This window comes from Mesoplodon bidens (assembly GCF_964165515.1).
Source record: "Mesoplodon bidens genome assembly, chromosome: 20".
In the NCBI taxonomy this organism is placed as follows: domain Eukaryota; kingdom Metazoa; phylum Chordata; class Mammalia; order Artiodactyla; family Ziphiidae; genus Mesoplodon; species Mesoplodon bidens.
In genome coordinates this window covers 6,958,817-6,976,798 of record NC_138181.1, presented here as the reverse complement: position 1 = coordinate 6,976,798, position 17,982 = coordinate 6,958,817, and the positions used below count along the sequence as shown (strand labels likewise).

General features: G+C 41.2%; 1 protein-coding gene across 10 annotated transcripts in view; it reads left to right on the top strand.

Annotated features, from left to right (window-relative positions):
- PSD3 (pleckstrin and Sec7 domain containing 3) overlaps positions 1-17,982 on the top strand; it is a 559,242-nt gene that overhangs the window by 501,305 nt on the left and 39,955 nt on the right. For all 10 annotated transcript variants that reach the window (XM_081221103.1, XM_081221102.1, XM_081221100.1 and 7 more), the window contains 2 exons: positions 9,853-10,010; positions 13,383-13,527. In XM_081221103.1, the coding sequence (XP_081077229.1) occupies positions 9,853-10,010; positions 13,383-13,527 (303 nt within the window). The remainder of the gene's footprint in view (positions 1-9,852; positions 10,011-13,382; positions 13,528-17,982) is intronic.

Below are 17,982 nucleotides of genomic sequence, written 5' to 3'. Positions count from 1 at the left end.
AAGTCACACTTGAATTCAGCAACAAGGAAATTATTGATGAAGCAGCTCCAGTGGAGTGGCGGACATGGAAGCCAGTGGAATGAGTTGAAGACACAGGCAGAGGGTGTACAGACAGCTGCTTCCAAGAGGCTCCTCTCTGATCACCCCCCACCCCCTGCCTGATAGCCCCCTTCCGTGACTTCTGCAAAGAATGTATCCCCCGTGTGTAGCTCATTTCTACTGAACCTCTTTTCTCTCCTGTTATTGATTTCTCCCTCAAGTAAAATAAGTCCTTTTCTCTCTTTCCATCCCTTGGACAGTTTCTGACATTATCCTGAGCTCTTGTTTTGCTTCTCCAGGTTAATACACAGCCTTCCTCATGACCACCTCATTTCCTTTTCTGGCCCCCTCGCTTAATGTTACTTAATCACATTTGCCTCTAACTTTCAAGCAGAAAGGAAATCCATAGAGAATTGCAATAGTAATGTCAGAACCATTTACAAAATGTCATCTTGGGAGGAATAAACTTGGTCTCTACCCCCAAAAAGAGCTTGGGCTTACGGTGGTGGGTGAGAGACAAGTCTTAGGCAGTGAATGGCTAGTGACATGAGATAAACCAAGGATATGGGTGAGCTGGGAAAGCATCAGTGAAAAGGGAATACCGCTGTGCAGGTAGCGGGCTGCAGTCTCTGAGAACTCTCTTGGGCAGGGCACCGCGAGGCACCTGTGGTGGAGTGAGTGGCTCTGTTTTCCAGCGGGGCAGGAAGGCACTCCTGTCCTTGTTTGGTTTCGGTACTTGCAGTGCCCCTGAGCCCAGGATTGGGAAATACATTACCTGATGGAGAGTTAATTATTATTATTGGAATATAAAGCCTTTGTGGCAGAGGAGTCTAATATCATTTCAATATAACACAGTTTATATATGCTTTGAAATTTTGAAATTGCTATGGATTGATGATAAAATGATTAAATTTTTGGTGGTGAAGATCCATCATTGTCGACATTCAGATATCAGCTTTATATCCTTTTTTTAACCGACAGTGAGTCATCTGCTGGCAAATGCTGAGATAAGCCTTTGCTGTCACACAGCTTCAGAAGTTCTCTGTCGGTTTCAGTCAAAGGCTTTGTGTCTGACACTGCTAGTCTCTGCCTTTTTCTTGAAAGTATTTTTTGGTAATCTTTATGATGATATTTTTGTTACAGGTCTGGTTGTAACAAAAGTTAACTATGTTATGCTTAAAATAAATTGTCAGGTGACTGATGGAATGGTTAAGAGAGATGGGTGCGGGTGGCTGGTTAGTGCGTGGCCGTGAATTACTTGATGATTGTATTCTCCACACCAGGCTCTGGAGAATATTCTAATGTCTTTTATCTCTAGAGTCTAGAAAATAGGTACTCAGACCTGAATATATTTGCCTTTACCATGTCTTTCAAATGTTAAAAAATGTTTGTTAGCTAAAAATTTCGTTTCCTGTCATAGAATACTGGGAACTCAATGTCCTCGATGCAAAATCTTCCATTCTTTCTTTCGATTACTGAGATTTGTTCCACCTGCCTATAAGGTTTTTGGATTGGAAGGGGAGTTGTTTGTTTGTTTGTTGCAGTGTTTGAAGTATAGGTGGCAACAATAGAGTGAGCCTGGACCAGGCAGAAGGAAGTACTGAAGACCAGGCCTCCCAGACTGTGATGATGGCAGCCTGGGCTGATGTGTCAAATACCAAGTGCCAGGAGCTGGCTGATCCTGGCCTGGGCCCCTGATAGCAGAAAGCTTCCCTGTGTGCTCAGGGCATTTGTATTTCCTTTTGTGAAACTGCTGGCTCTGTGCCCTGTCACACACTGAAGAGACCACGTGGACCCTCTCTCATTCTCTGAAACAATGGAAAGTGCAGAAAACAAAAGTTGACTAGGTTTTGAAGCCTTAGGAAAATAATGATCATATCAAAGTTTTCATTAGTTATATGTTAAATGAATGACCCAGTTCAGCAGAGCAATGTAGCCATTATACAAGGTGTATTTAGGACATAATCATAATTTTTTAAGACTATCAATTCATAAAAAAAAACATTGCAACTGGAAACACCTGGTCTCTGGATCTTAAGACACATAGGCTGTGCTCTGAAGGTTTCTGTTTAAAAACACAATTCTCGGGCTTCCCTGGTGGCGCAGTGGTTGAGAGTCCGCCTGCCAATGCAGAGGACACGGGTTCGTGCCCCGGTCCGGGAAGATCCCACATGCCTCAGAGCGGCTGGGCCCGTGAGCCATGGCCGCTGAGCCTGCTCATCTGGAACCTGTGCTCCGCAACGGGAGAGGCCACAACAGTGAGAGGCCCGCGTACCGCAAAAAAAAACCCCAAAAAACACAATTCTCATTCAGGGGTCTAGCAAACAGAAACTAGTTTATTCCTATGAGTTGTTTTGTTCCCACATGAAGAGGCGCTGCAGTATTTTGTGGCTTCTTCCAAGTTATTCGAGTGTAAGATAGGTCCAGAACTCAAACCTCTTTTCCTGTTTGCTACTTGGGTCCCTAAGCAGTGCCCTTCTCTCCCTCTCTGTCTCCCTCTCTCCCTCCCTTCCTGGCAGTAAATATTATACCCATACCAATCATGTGAAAGTCGTAGCAGAAAACATATGAATTAGATGCTAACTTGGTCTCCAGGGCTCTGAACTGAGTGGTGGTGGGTGAGTGATGGGCAGACACTTCACGTGGTCCAGACAGTGCCGAGTGCAGCTTTAAGAGAACATTAGTGAGCCTGGAACTGAGAGGAGAGCAGGAGTAGCCTCCTATCAATCAAAACCCTGATCATTATGCTAGTTAGACATATGGAAGAAGTATGGAAGGGTGATAAGATGTTTTTCCTGCTTAAAAATGTTAAGAGCTCTTAAGTTTCTTCAGATACTGAGTCATAGAATCCTGTAGTCTTTTTCTAAGGGCTACTCATGGTTGTCTGTCTGCCCTAATTCTCTTCCAGTTCAGCTGTGTAGTCATTAAAAAGATAGATCCTAGCTTCCTGGTTCACTCACCAGATTTGTCCTAGAAAATGTCCCGTGTCTCACTGAAGTCTGAGGCCTGACTGAGAAAGCATTTCAAGTCCTTCAAGTCCTACTGTGTCCTTAAGTGCTCCCTCTGTATGTGGACCATGACGGGTTCCCGTGCTAACAAGGAAAGTCCGGCCCATCATCGCAACATGGAGACGGCGCCATGTCCACTGTAACCGAACAAACTAATATAAACAAACATAATCCTTTGACTTTAACTGGCTTATTCTTTCTTAATTCTCCTTACAGAAATATAGGACATATTTTTCTGACTTTAAAATTGTTTACCTAACATGAGAAAATTCGTTGAAATGATCCTTTAGGCTCCTTTCAGCTTTAACATTCTGTGAATAAGTGATTTTCAAATATCTGATTATGTGAGTAATGGGCTGAAACATGCCTTCATTGGATTTCCTATTATGTCTTGCTCCCAGATTTATGGGAATACAGCGCACTCTGAGCTCCCTGGTAAAAGGAAAATGAAGCTGAATAATTTTTAGAAAGATACCTAACCAGAAATACTCAATTTTTTAAAAAGATAATCATCAAATTATGAAAAATGCTTTTAATGCCTTTTTTAAAATCAAGAATTAATGGACAGTTTAGGATCCAGTTTATTTTAATTACTGACATTTTTATTAAATCCTCATAGCCTCTCAAGGATGTCCTCAGTTTTCCCATCTATATTCGCTCAGTGGAAATCAAGACTATTTCAGCTTTGTTTTAAATTGTTTTAATTAGGTATAGCAATTGTGCCTTATACTTTGAAAACTGGAATCTGAGCATTTTTAATTGACATTGATGAATTTCAGTTTAGATTTGGTCACTTTCCAAATTGGACTTTATATTCACCTGAGGGTACAGATTTTCAGACTTGATGCCAACCAATTATTTGTACCTATGTAGATGATCTGTGTGTTATGATCCAACTTCACAAGACATTTAATTAAGCTTCTTAAGAAAAAGAAGAAAGCTTTTCGTTTCATGCTTTAAATGAATTTAAAATAAATAGCATTGTGAAATCAAATTCTTGGTGCTTATTAGGGTGGTAGAGTGCTCCGATGAATCATCCTAGATAAAAAGACAGATTGCAGTGAACACAGAGGAGAGTAACATGTTTTTAGGCATCATTTTCACCCTTCATTTGTTTGAGAAAATAGATAGTAATTAGGTGTCATAGAGCATTTTCTTTTCTTACAGAACTTCTTGATTGAATTTACCTTACTCTCTTTTCTCATTTAGTTTGCACAGCAAGAGTCTTAGGTTTGAAATGGTTTGATTACAATAATTTATCCCTTATTTCCTCCTTCCCAATACTGTCATTTAAGCACCATCTTCAACTTTAAGTAGTGAAAAATAAAGATGTCAGAATGAACTCTGTAGGATAAAGTCTTTTCTTTTTATTCAATCGTCAACTCTAATTTTTCCAATCTACCCTGAGTTTTGCTCATTTTTTGAATGGACTTGGAGCTACATTTTCTAGTAGGAATTCAGAATGCCAAACACGTTGTGTTTATATTTTGCCTTTTTTTTAATGGTAAAATAATATTACTATCAACTAAAAGAGTGGAAGCCCATGTTAGACTTAAAATTCCTAGACTTTGATTTTATCCTAATTAAATAGATCTTATCGTCCATTTTTGGCCTGTGCAGTATTTTCCTTCCAATGTTAGGTTCCTCAGAGTTTAGGAAACTGTCTTAGAGTCCTCTTCAGAAACCATGGTGCAATTCTTTCAAGTTGATAATTACTGTTCACTTTTACTTAGAGCTATAATAAATGTTGCATTTTAAAATTCTTCGCACTTTTAGAGAGGTCTAAGAATGTCATCCTTTAAACTTGGTTTTAAAGGAAAATATCAGCAGAGAGAATATGCTCCAAGAATATGTGTAGGTGCTCCAAAGTTCTAAGTCCTCCAATATTAATAGCTAAGGATTGGTCTTGGGTTTCTTATTCATCTGCAGCAGTTTGTTAGGCATCATGATATAGGTGGGACTTCAACTGATAAGAGTAGAGTTGACCCTTGAACAACACAAGTCTGAGCTGCACAGGTTCACTTGTCAGCAGATTCTTCAATAGTAATGCACTACATACTACCTGATCCATAGGAGGTTGAATTCACTCACGGAGAACTGTGGATACAGAGGAACAGAGGTTAGGGAGGAACTTCATAAATGGAAGGCAGACTGTAAGTTATATGTGGATCTTGACTTGCCCCAACCCATGCGTTGTTCAAGCGTCAGCTGTAGTCGTAATCATCCCAAGGCGCATTTATGGGATGAGAAAGGCTGAAGGCCAGTGGCAGAACTGACAGCTGACCAACAGGCTAAAGAGGAGATTGCAGGGTCATGGTCAGAGTGGAGGGGAGAAACCAGGAGAGAACTGTAAGAAGCCATGGAGGAATTTCAAGAGTATGGTTGACTTCCTTTAGTGCTACAAGACGAAAACTTAAAAGAATCTATTAAATTTCGCATTTAGGAGGTCATTGCTGACCTTTGCCAGAGCAGTTTCCATGAAGTGTAGAAATGGACTCCAGGTTCCAGTGGGTTAGAGGGTAAACTGGAAATTAACGTATAAAAGTAGTTAATGTGGACTCCTAACTCATTTTATATAAAGGAAAAGAGAGAGGTGACAGAGGTGACAGCTAGGAGAAGGCAATATTCAGGAGGGACTGTTACCTTACAAATAATAGAGAGACCCTGAGGGTATTTATAGGCTGTGGGGAAGGAGCCTGTAGATAACGGATGATTTAAAATATAGTGGAAGGATAATAACCGACGCAGTAAGATCCTAGGAAGGGTTGGTGGAGGTTGATCCTGGGGTACAGGATTAGCCTTGAGCAGGACTCCTCTGTGTAAGGAGGAAAGAGGATAAAGGCGGTCACAAAATTTGCATTTACAGGGCATGTAAGCGGAAAGTTTGACATTTACAAGTTTGACCTTATAACATACAAGTTCAAGCTATATGCTACTAAAAATTTTTATTAGGGATTATATCCGCTAACATCTAAGTGCTTACTGTCTGCTGTGAGCATTATTTCGTTTTTAAAAAATAGTATCTCATTTAATTTCATCCTACAGCTCTATGAGTAAAGTATTATCACTACTCCTCAGTCAAAGAAAATGAAGTTTAATGAGTTTAAATAACCTGCCTATGGTCATGGAAATGTTAAGTACCATATCACAGCTAGACATTTGAAGACATGGGTCTAACCCCAGGCACCTGTGCTCTTAACCATCTTGGTCGTGGGATAGGAGTGTTGACGAGAATTGTGGACGCTTGGCAGAATGGACCAGAGGGGTTATCGTGGAGGAGTGAAAGCATTGTCAGTCGGCACTGGGTGCAGCCATAGCTGGAGACCATACATCTGGGTGGCACACATCTGCATAGCTGGGTTGGTTGTCTTTAGCAGCTGTCAGCAGTACAAGTGAGTGATCATATAAGGGAGAACTAGGGTGGGATTTTTTTTAGTTCCAGACCAGATAGATGAGAATGTTTGGGCATGGCCGAGCAAAAATTCCTAAATTCTAAGGATAAAAATAAAACCCTATGAGATTCCTGACAGAAAATACAAGAAAAGCAAAAGAGAATCAGACTGGTGTTGGACTTTAGTAAAACTGGAAGCTAGAAGACAGAATAGCATCTGCAGAGTACTGAGTGGAAAAAGACTGCAGCCCAAAGCTCCATACTCAGTTCTCCACCTGAGCAAGAAAGCAAGAGACACTTGAAAGTAAGGACTGGAGGACATCACCCACCTGAGAAAAGTACTTGCAAGAAGAGAAAATAACAAAGGGACGAGAAAAGAGACCTCAAGATGGAGAAAAGATAGAAAGTAGGTGAGCAATGAAACATGGACACAGTTAAATCTCAAAGAATAAGGAGAGATTCAGGGAATATGTAATATAAGTGCAAAATAGGATTTCTTGAAACAGAAAATACATAATACAAGATAATTTTAATAAGACTACAGAATAAAACATACTAAACTTTTATCAAAATTTAGGATTAATGGGAAGGGTAGGGAGAGAAGTGAAACTATTTTAAAAGTCTTGTTGATACAGAGAAATAGAGCATTTGGTGGGAGAAAAGAGCCTTTTAAGTTTCCATCTTATGTAAGTAAGCACTAACGTGGATAAAGAAGAACATTTTAAAATAATAAATAGCACACAGAACATGGTAGAAAAATACTGTAAGAACATAGAGGAACTGAATCAATAAACTTGAATATAAATACACACTCATCCCTCAGAGAATAACTTTTTTTTTTTTGCAGTACACGGGCCTCTCACTGTTGTTGCCTCTCCCGTTGCGGAGCACAGGCTCCGGACGCACAGGCTCAGCGGCCATGGCTCACGGGCCTAGCCGCTCCGTGTCATGTGGGATCTTCCCAGACCGGGGCACAAACCCGTGTCCCCTGCATCGGCAGGCAGACTCTCAACCACTGTGCCACCAGGGAAGCCCAGAGAATAACTTTTTTTATGTCCGTGGAACAATAACAAAAACTAAACAAGTTGTTGGAAAACCTTGAGAAATTAACCTTAGCAAATTTTAAGTAAATAAAATAGATTTTACGGACCACATTCCTTGGTCACAAACCAGTAAAATTGGAAATATATAATGATAAGTAACTAAAAACTTCAGGTGCTTTAAATTTGAGAAACATTTTTTGACATGACTAAGATTGAAGAAGAGAGAAAAAAATAAAACTACAAATCATCTAGAGAACAATGAAAAAATACTCTTCATTCCCAAGCTATGTGTAACTTGTACTCAGAGGAAAAATTATAGTCTTAAATTCTTAATTAAAGAAGAAATATGAAAAATAAAAAAGTAATCATTTTAAATTCAAACAACAAAAAATTAACCAAAAGAAACTAGTGAGAAAGAATTAAGATAAAAACCCAAATTATGGACCTGGAATATCAAAAAACAGTGCATGCAAATTTCTAGGCTGATCTCTGTGCAAACTCAAATATCAGGTGTGTTAGAGATCAGTATGTATGGAAATGGACTTAGTGTATATAAACTCTCTGAAGACAGTTTTGTCCCTGATCACTTATCCCCACTCCCCATAATTCATCCACCTCAGATTCCTATCTGGAGCTAAGTGGGTAAGCTGAGCTCATGGCCAGCCATGCAGGGCTCTATTGCAGTCTAATTCTGAGGCCAGGGGGACTTTGTTGTCATGCTGCCTCTAGCTGATACTCCTGCTCTAAGAACAATTCCCCTGGAAGGAGATCTGTGAAGTTTGGGAATGCTAAATCACTAAGAAAAATCCCATGTAGAAAAGACAAGACCCCAAAACATAGCTAGATTATAGTTTTATGCATTAGTGGGAATTGTAGAACAGATACATGTAAATATATTGTATTTATTTTAAGATTTTAAAATAATTCTCCTTTATTCCTCATACTTCTCTGGAAAATGGTTATTGTCGACAGCAGTTCTTAATCTCTGAGGCTTAAGAAAATTGAGCTGTAGCAATCTTAAAGTAGCAATTTTATCATTTAGTATTATAAATTGTGTAATTTTTATATTGCTGTTGGCATTTACTGAGTATCAGGTTTTCCCACCTTTGTCTCAGCACCGTCACTGACAGTGATCACTAAGGATCAGCAGCTGCTGTTTATTTCTGACTCACTTTGAATCTATGACAAGAGTACCTCTGAAGAGCTCGATTTGTGCTGGGGCCACGGGGAAGGGAGGAGGAGGTATGGGAGAGTGTAATTATCATTTTGAAAATTTGTACAACCAGACTGTGATAACAGAATAGACAGTGTCTTCCTTTAGGCTTTTAGTACTAATTAGAAGGTGAGGACTTCTCTGTGTGTGTGTGTGTGTGTGTGTGTGTGTTCTTTACAGAAGAAGTGCAAGTTTATTTAGCATCAAGTCTGATAAAATATGGGAAGGGGGGAGAGGAACTTAAACATCTAAAAACTAAAAACCATCTCCTACAAACATTTTGTAATGTCTACTATATTGACATTAGTTTTCAGGCCTTTTTCATTCTTATGGACCCAAGGAAACTACTAGATATAACAATAATAATAATAATATCACATTTGTTTTAAATTCTTATTTTTCTACTAGTTGGGATTTTTTTTAGTTATGTTTGGAAGGAAGTTGTGGAAGGAAGCCATACAAAAGAACCTGTATAAATTCTATGAATTGTGTCTGTATCATGCCCAAAGATAAAACTGCATCTATCCATGACACCCTCCTTTTTATGTAATTTTACCCATTTTTCAAATTTATGATAATAGAGCTAAGCTTTCTCCTGATTTAAGATTAAACCGATTTTCCTCTTTTCTTTCAGAGAACAGCTGGAGAAATTGTTTTATTTTACTGTGCATTTTTCTTTTAATAATATTTGCCTCAAAAGAAAGTATCAGGGAAATGTAGTATCTCTTGAGCAAACACTGTGGCATGGGTTTTCACCATCAGCACAGTTCTGCTGATACGTCCTGGGGGCTTTTGCATATGTCCTTTAGCTCCTGAAACCAAATCACCCTATTAGACCTAGCTTCATTTCAAATCACTATAAAACATGTGTGATAGATATTTTGTCTTTGACCTTCCTTAGCTCTTTAATTATTATATACCAGCTTTTTCAAAAGTGCCCCTTTGGTAAATGTGTATTTTCTCATTCTGAGCATACTTTTCAAAGAACAGGATTTTTTATGACATTTATGAAGTAGCAAGGAGTTGTTTCTACCACCATTCATTTCACTTTTTTCACGCACCTTCATGGATTCTCTAAAATTTTTCTGATAGTCTTAGATTTTAAAAAGAGAAGATGAAGTCTGAACATGTCTTTGCTTTCTTCGTATCTGCCCACAGGACGAATATAAGCCAGAGAAGGCCCTGTCGGAAGAGGACCTGAAAAACGCTGTGAGTGTGCACCACGCACTGGCGTCCCGGGCCACGGACTACGAGAAGAAGCCCAATGTGCTCAAGCTGAAGACTGCTGATTGGAGGGTCTTGCTTTTTCAAGCCCAGTAGGTTTCGCTGGTTGGTTTGGTTTGGTGTTTTAGTTTGCAGGGCACCACTTTACACCGAGAAATAGACTCGGGATCTGCAGGGGAAACTGTTCGAGCTGGAGTCAAAGTCAGTAACTGGTTGCAGTAGAGAGACAACTGTCTAAGAAGACTAGAATACGAAATAGAAACCCTAGGGCAAGCTTTTCGTTTGCTGCAAAGTAGCCCTGTGACCCTTTGTCAACCACTTACCACCTCTAGACTGTAATACCCTCGTAAATAAAATACAAGGGTGTTAGTATGCAAGTTCTATCACACAGTGAGTAAAATAAACCTGGATTTAGGGCTTCCCTGGTGGTGCAGTGGTTGAGAGTCCACCTGCTGATACAGGGGACACGGGTTCGTGCCCCGGTCCGGGAAGATCCCACATGCCGTGGAGCGGCTGGGCCCGTGAGCCATGGCCGCTGAGCCTGTGCATCCGGAGCCTGTGCTCCGCAACGGGGGAGTCCACAGCAGTGAGAGGCCCGTGTACCGCAAAAAAATAAAATAAAATAAAATAGACCTGGATTCAGATTACCATTTCCTAACTCTTCGTCCTAGCCTGTAAATTTAACCTCTTTGAACCTCAGCTGGTGGCTAGTGTAGATAATGATAATAATAATGTTAATAATGTTTATTTCTCAGGGTTCTTGTGGAAGCAAATGAGATGAAGCATGTAAAGAGCCTCACACAGTGCCTGGCACACAGAGGCTGTTCAAGAAGTGTAGATTTTCATTTTGCTCTCTCTCTCTTCTCTCTCCTTTTGAGCCCTAATAGTTTGTGATTAAACTAGAAGGAAAAGACAAAATCATATTGTGGGCAAGGAAATGGGATGGAGTGCCAGTTTAGTAAGGGGTCTGTGACAGCCTTTAGATTAAAAATGGAACACTCCACGTGGAGAATTCTGGATTTATGAAGTAAGAAACTTTGGATTTTTAGAACTGAGCCTCTAGAACAGGAATTTTAACAGCACACATAACATCAGTGTCCGTGGCAGGCAGTGTTAATTATTCATGGCATGCCTTTTACAGCCTGAGCTTGACTTCAGAATCACTCTCAACACAACACTACCAACTGGCTGCATTAGGCACTGGCATTATATTTGACATCAATAGAGTAAACACAGGTATCTGCAGGCTTGCTGATCAAAACAGTGGAAGACTAGCAGAGGAAATGAGAACAAGAAGCAGGTACTCTGGTGATTTGGGGATGCTGAGCTCGCAAAGGCATGAGATTGCTGACATCAGGTGAGGAGGAAGTTGTAAGGAAACCCAAGTCACACAGGAGTTTTTTTTTTTTTTTTTTTTTTTTTTTTTTTTTTTTTGGGGGGGTTTTTTTTTGGCGGTACGTGGGCCTCTCACTGTTGTGGCCTCTCCCGTTGAGGAGCACAGGCTCCGGACGCGCAGGCCCAGCGGCCATGGCTCATGGGCCTAGCCGCTCCACGGCATGTGGGATCTTCCCGGAACGGGGCACGAACCCGTGACCCCTGCATCGGCAGGCGGACTCTCAACCACTGCGCCACCAGGGAAGCCCACACAGGAGTTTTTGGTGTGGGAGATGGCTAGCAGCACAAGGGAGCCACAGCCGGATGTGTAATCACAGCCATTAGTCATAAAGGTCCCCCACGTTATTCTGTTCCCCAGCATTATTGTTTTTAAATGTCTAAAATGCTGGATACGGTAGCTAAGGAGAGCTAATTACTCCACGTGGGATTGATGCAGAAATCAGTCCACTGAAATAACAGGTTGGAGAGGCACACGGGTCAGAGAGGCATGCAGGGCACGATGAGGGTGACACCTGGGTGTGATGTCAGGTTAGGGTGGTAGCTTTCAGAGTAACCAGTACAGGAAATGATTTTTAGATGGGCTGACTTCTTGTCCATCTTTTTATTGATTATATACATGGTGGGTATCTCACCTAGTTCAGGACTGTTTCTCCCATTGATTTATGAGTTCACAAGTGCTGTCAGTGCTGGGCTCTGCAAACATGACATATAAGTTAAAAGTATGATACTGACATCAGGAGATTTCCACACCCTCTCAGGTGGCTTTTTTTATGTCCTACTGAGGTATACTGTACATACTTTTAAGTGTACAATGATGTTTAGCAAATTTGCAGAACTGTGCAACACACTCCAGTTTTGGAACACTTTCATCACCCCACCCCAATCCCCTGTGCCATTCTCACCCACAGCCCAGACACCACTAGTTTCCTCTTTGTATTGCCTTTTCTGGATTTTCCATATAAATGCAGTCACAGAATACATGGGCTTTTCTTTAACTCAGTATGAAGTTTTGGGGTCATCCATGCTGTAACCTGCCTCAGCACTCCATACCTTTGCTGCTGCGTGGTATTCCACTGTACAGATATAGACCGTGGTTTTGTTTTTGTTTTGTTTTTAATTTTATTTATTTTTATTTTTGGTTGCGTTGGGTCTTCGTTGCTGCCCACGGGCTTTCTCTAGTTGTGGCGAGCGGGGGCTACTCTTCATGGTGGTGCGCAGGCTTCTCATTGCGGTGGCTTCTCTTGTTGCAGAGCACAGCTCTAGGGGCACGGGCTTCAGTAGTTGTGGCACGCAGGCTCAGTAGTTGTGGCGCACGGGCTTAGCTGCTCCGTGGCATGTGGGATCTTCCTGGACCAGGGCTCGAACCCGTGTCCCCTGCATTGGCAGGCAGATTCTTAATTAGTGTGCCACCAGGGAAGCCCTAGACCATGTTTTGTTTGTTCATTCACTAGTTGATGGACATTTAGAGTGTTTCTCCTTTTTGATGCTTATAAATAGTGCTGCTATGAACGTTCACATACAAATCTTTTAGTGCCTATATGTTTTTATCTCCCTTGAGTGTATACCTAGAAATAGAATTGCTGGGTTGTATAATAAATTTATAGTTTATAGTTTTTAAGAAACTGTCCAAACTACTTTCCAAAGGGGGTGTATATATCCTTTTACATTCCCTCTATCAGTTTATCCCACAGTTGCATTTTAAAATCAAATTATGTGATTGGAAGAGATGAGTTAATTTTTAAATTAATTTTTGACCTAGCCTAGTATCAAATAGAAAGTAGGGGGGTTAGTAAATATTTATTGCGAAGTGATTTTGCTTCATTTCCTTCTGTATCCTTGGGGGATAATCATAGCCTTACACTGTGATGATCCTAGGTTCCAGGGCCTTTCATTGCCATGGTGATTGCTTTTGAAAATGTTAGTCTCCAATGCAGTTTTGTCAGGGATTATTTGTACCAAGAAGAATAAATGATTTTATATGCTATTTTAGATCAGTAATGAGCAATGGGCAAGATGTGATGCACTTAGATACAGAAATACCCTAACATAAATATATCTGTTTCTCATAGGAGTCCAGAGGAAATGCAAGGGTGGATAAACAAAATTAATTGTGTTGCAGCTGTATTTTCTGCACCACCATTTCCAGCAGCCATCGGATCTCAGAAGAAGTTTAGTCGTCCACTTCTGCCTGCCACCACTACAAAATTGTCTCAGGTTAGTCATTTTGATCGTGCTTTGACCTTGGGAAAAAGCACTTTGTAAAATAATCTTCTTAATATTTGTATTTGAATAATACTCCATATTTTGGGGGCAGGGATGAGACCTTGCCCTGGAGGACAGTGTTGTACAAGTGGGGCAAAATGCAGTGTGCTGGCTTTTACACTTCATGTGGGAAGCTGACACAATTGAGTCAAGGTTGGTAGGACACATACTTTGAATTTGAGTTTCTAAAATTTATATTAGTTTACTACTTAGTCATTCCAGGCTCATTTTTTATTTTTGATTTTTGTTTTTACTAACTGCATATTTTTTAAATAACTGGCTAATGTTAGATATCATGGCTTGGAAACAAGCTTTTCTTTCATTCATTCATGTAACTTCTTATTTTATTGAGCTTTTCCCGTATCCCAGACTGTATCTGATGCTGAGTACATAAAAATATTCCCAGGGATCCACTATTCACAGTGCAGTAGGGCAGAGCCTTCCCTGCCTCTCAGGGAGGATCTAAGTGAACCCTGGTGATTCTCCCAGCTAATCCAGACAAAGCATGCTAGAACTCTCTTCAGATGTATGCACATGAGCTGCTCTCCTTTTGTAGGAGGGATCTCTCTAAAGACCACATTTTATCGTGTTCCTTTCTTACTTAAAACTCTGTTCTGAGACATTGCATACAAGCCACGTTTGCCAATTTTAAACCTGTCTGCCGTGCTGCGATTGCCATTGATTAGTTAAGGATTTTGGAAGCTACTTTGATGTCTTTGTGAATTTCTTATTGGTGCAATAGTAGAAATAGTTTCATCTGGCTTTAATCAACCAAGGCTTGATATTAACTGGCTCCTCTACACATCTGACATCATGAGTGGAACATTTATTAATAAACATGTATCACGTGCCTGTTGTACCTCAGAGACTATTTTTGGCACTGGAAATAGGAAGGCAAGTGAAACCCAGGCGGTCTCTGGGATCGAATTGGCAAATATAAACAAGCAAGTAATTGTAACGTAGTTTGATTAGAGGTACATGAAGGATAACTCCGGAGTACTGTTGGGGTGCAAGTTAGGGCCTGGCCTTGGAGGAAGGAGGAGGTGTGCTAGCTAACATGAAGCTCACAGGATGAGCAGCAGGTAGGTGTGCTGTGGGAAAGAGAATGATCCAGCAGAGGGTCCGAAAGGCCCAGAGGAGAAAGCACTGGGATGCAGGAGGTACACATAAGTTATCATATGTGACTTGAGTACAGAGTGTTGTGAAAAGGCAAGAAACGTTCCTCTGTGGAGGTAAGCAAATGCCAAATGATGAAAAGCCTTGTTTGTCAGGTGTAGGATTTTGGATGCTTCACTGGTTCCCAGCATCCTTAGGATAATAGTATAAGCAGGAAATTAATGTGATCAAATCTGTGCTTTAAAAATTATTCTTGTTACGATAGGAAGAAAGTACTAGAGGAGGAAACTACTAAAGCAGGAAGGCGCTTTCAATAATGCAGGGGAAAACTAGGTTAGTTAAAGAGGAGGAGGGCAGAAGTGGAAGGGTTTGGGGCATGTTGATGGTCCTTAGTGCTCCCTGAAGTGAGGAGTAAGGGCTGTCACCTGGGCTTGGGCACTGAGGACTGTGGTGTCTGACCTGGCTTTTGGGACCCCATCGTCTCCTGCTTTCCCTCCTGGTGCATCTTCCCAGGGTCCTTTCCTGTGTCCTTTTCCTCTTTCTACCTCCAAATGTTGCGATGAGTGCTCAGAAGCAGACCAAAACAGACACTTGAGAAACCATAGTTCTCAAGTTAGTCAAGAAAAAAACCCAGGGAGAATGTTATGCCAAGAGAAGGGGGGAAAGATCGGGTACAAACAGGACAAAAAGATCTCCTGTGAAGTGGCGGCAGGTGACTGGGTCCTACAGTGAGAGCAGTTTCGGGAGTGTTGGTGGAGCGGCCGCGTTGGTCATCCTTAAGGGGAATGGAAGGCAGTGAGGATGTGGAGGAGGGGACGTGTGCGAGTCCTGCCCAAGTTCATAAAGACAAGCTGGTGCTGAGAACAGAGGAGGCATGGTTTCAGTAGAGATTCTTTTGTTTCTGTAAATTCATAATTATTATTAACATGATTTGGATGCTCCCCACGTAAGCATTGCTATTCCTGTCTAGTTCATAGACTAACTACCGAAAAAGCTGTTAGGAATAGAAAGGACCGAGCCAGCTCACTTTACAAGGCAGAATGGCATTTAACTTTCAAGGAAAATAAATATTCTAAGAGAAAAGGAAGGTTTTACCTCTTATTGATGACCAGAAAGTATGTGGGCAGACTTCTCCATCTACCCAACTAAAATACGAACTCTTAAAGCAAATGCATTTCCCCACTATAATTTTGGGTACTTGACATAAATAGTAAGCCACATTACATAAGGTAAGAGGAGAGAAAAACAATTGAATAACTAGAGGCAAAAAATACTTTCAAAAGTTGAGTTTTACTCTATTAATTTCACTAGGAATTTTCCAATTGTTATCTTTCAATAGATTGGTCTTTCTCACAACTACTCCTATAAAAGATCCGGGGGAAAAGGTGATCTGAAGTTAAAGAGGAACATTGATAAGTATAGAGCAACATGAGAGCTTTTCCTTGTTCTCTCCTCACTGTAGAACCTACATTTCTGTTTATTTTCTACTTTGAGAAATGTGTTACTATCCTATTTATGTATGGGCTATACATTAGTTAAGTCACTTATACGTGAAAATGAATGCGTTTATCTATTGTATATTTTTACCACAGGATCATACCACCTTTATCAAGGCAGAATCTCTTACTTTAAACAAATGTCCTACATTGGAATTAAAAATAGAATGCATAACTTTTTTGATATTTTTCCTCATTTTGAACATGGAGGTTCAAAAAATACATATGTAATGGGATCAAAATGATGGGTTCAAGATTTTAAATACGCAAGTAGTAACCAGAAAGAAGCATCCTCTTGTGTCACATAAGATGACCAAACCCTTTCGGGAATTTAATTTCTTTGTAAAAGAATACGATGACTTCCTCCCAGGCAAGTAAGTCACCGAGCCTTTGTGGGCCTCAGTTTTCCATCTGGAAGATGAGGAAATTGTCTAGAATGTTTTTTTTTTTTAAACAAGTTTTATAATTATCATAGCTCGTCATTTTTTTTTAAATTAATTTATTTTTGCTGTGTTGGGTCTTCGTTTCTGTGTGAGGGCTTTCTCTAGTTGTGGCAAGCGGGGGCCACTCTTCATCGCGGTGCGCGGGCCTCTCACTTTCGCGGCCTCTCTTGTTGCAGAGCACAGGCTCCAGACGCGCAGGCTCAGTAGTTGTGGCTCACGGGCCTAGTTGCTCCGCGGCATGTGGGATCCTCCCAGGCCAGGGCTCGAACCCGTGTCTCCTGCATTAGCAGGCAGATTCTCAACCACTGCGCCACCAGGGAAGCCCTAGAATGTTTTTAAGATTCTTTCTGTCACTAACTCTGTATTGTTTGCCCAGGTCGTCGTGTTTGTTTACTAAAAATGAAAAATGTGCTTTACCTTTGAGAGTAATGGGACAATTAGAAACGAACGTGTAGCACCAAGCCCACGATAAAGAACAGGTTAGAAAGAGGGAGAGAGCATTGGTTCGCACACAGCCTGGTGCAGGGGTTTGGGGTGCCCTCCGTTTCAGATGGAGACTCTTGGGGCATGTCTTGGCTGGGGTCACACTGCACCTTCAGTGAACCTGGAAGGTGTTTCTGGATGCGCCCACAGGGCCTCCAGTGCCTTGAAGGCGAGGCCTCCTCCTTTAGCCCAGGCATTCTCAGCCTCGGCCCTGCTGACCTTTTGGCCTGAGTAGTTCTTTGTTGTGGATTGTAGGATGTTGGGCAGTATCCCCAGCCTCTACACACTTGATGCCAGTATCATCCCCCAGTTGTGACAACCAAAAATGTCTCCAGACATGGCCAAATGTCCTGTGGGGCCAGTCCCTGCTGTTGGGAGCCACTGCTCTAGCCTGGCCGTCTTTCCTTTCTCCGCATGCCCACAGCCTGGCTGCCACTCCCCTAAACGCCAGACCGCTTGGATAATTTCAATTTACAAAATAATGTATAACAGTGTGAGTGCCCTGCTGGAAAAAAAGTCAAACAGTGTTAGGAAAAAACTAAACATTCAATTAGAAGATTGTTTGGTGCTTTTAAAGACACACTGTTCATCACCCTGTCATTTGCAGGCTTTTCTTTAATTTATTCTTGTCTTCTCTCCAAACCATATTAGCTGTCGTTATTGGAATTGATTATTGTCAGAGCAGCGTGGTTCTTTCTGAGCAGCTCTGCTGTGTGGGAGGAGTTGCCTTCTTCTAGTTGTTTTTCATGACCATGTTGCCAGGGCACATTTTTCTTCCTCTGTCGCAGGTAGAGAGACTAGTATGAAAATGTAAGTTTTGTTTCTCCTTCCGGTGTAGCACTCCAAACTTAGGATTTCATGGTTGGCCG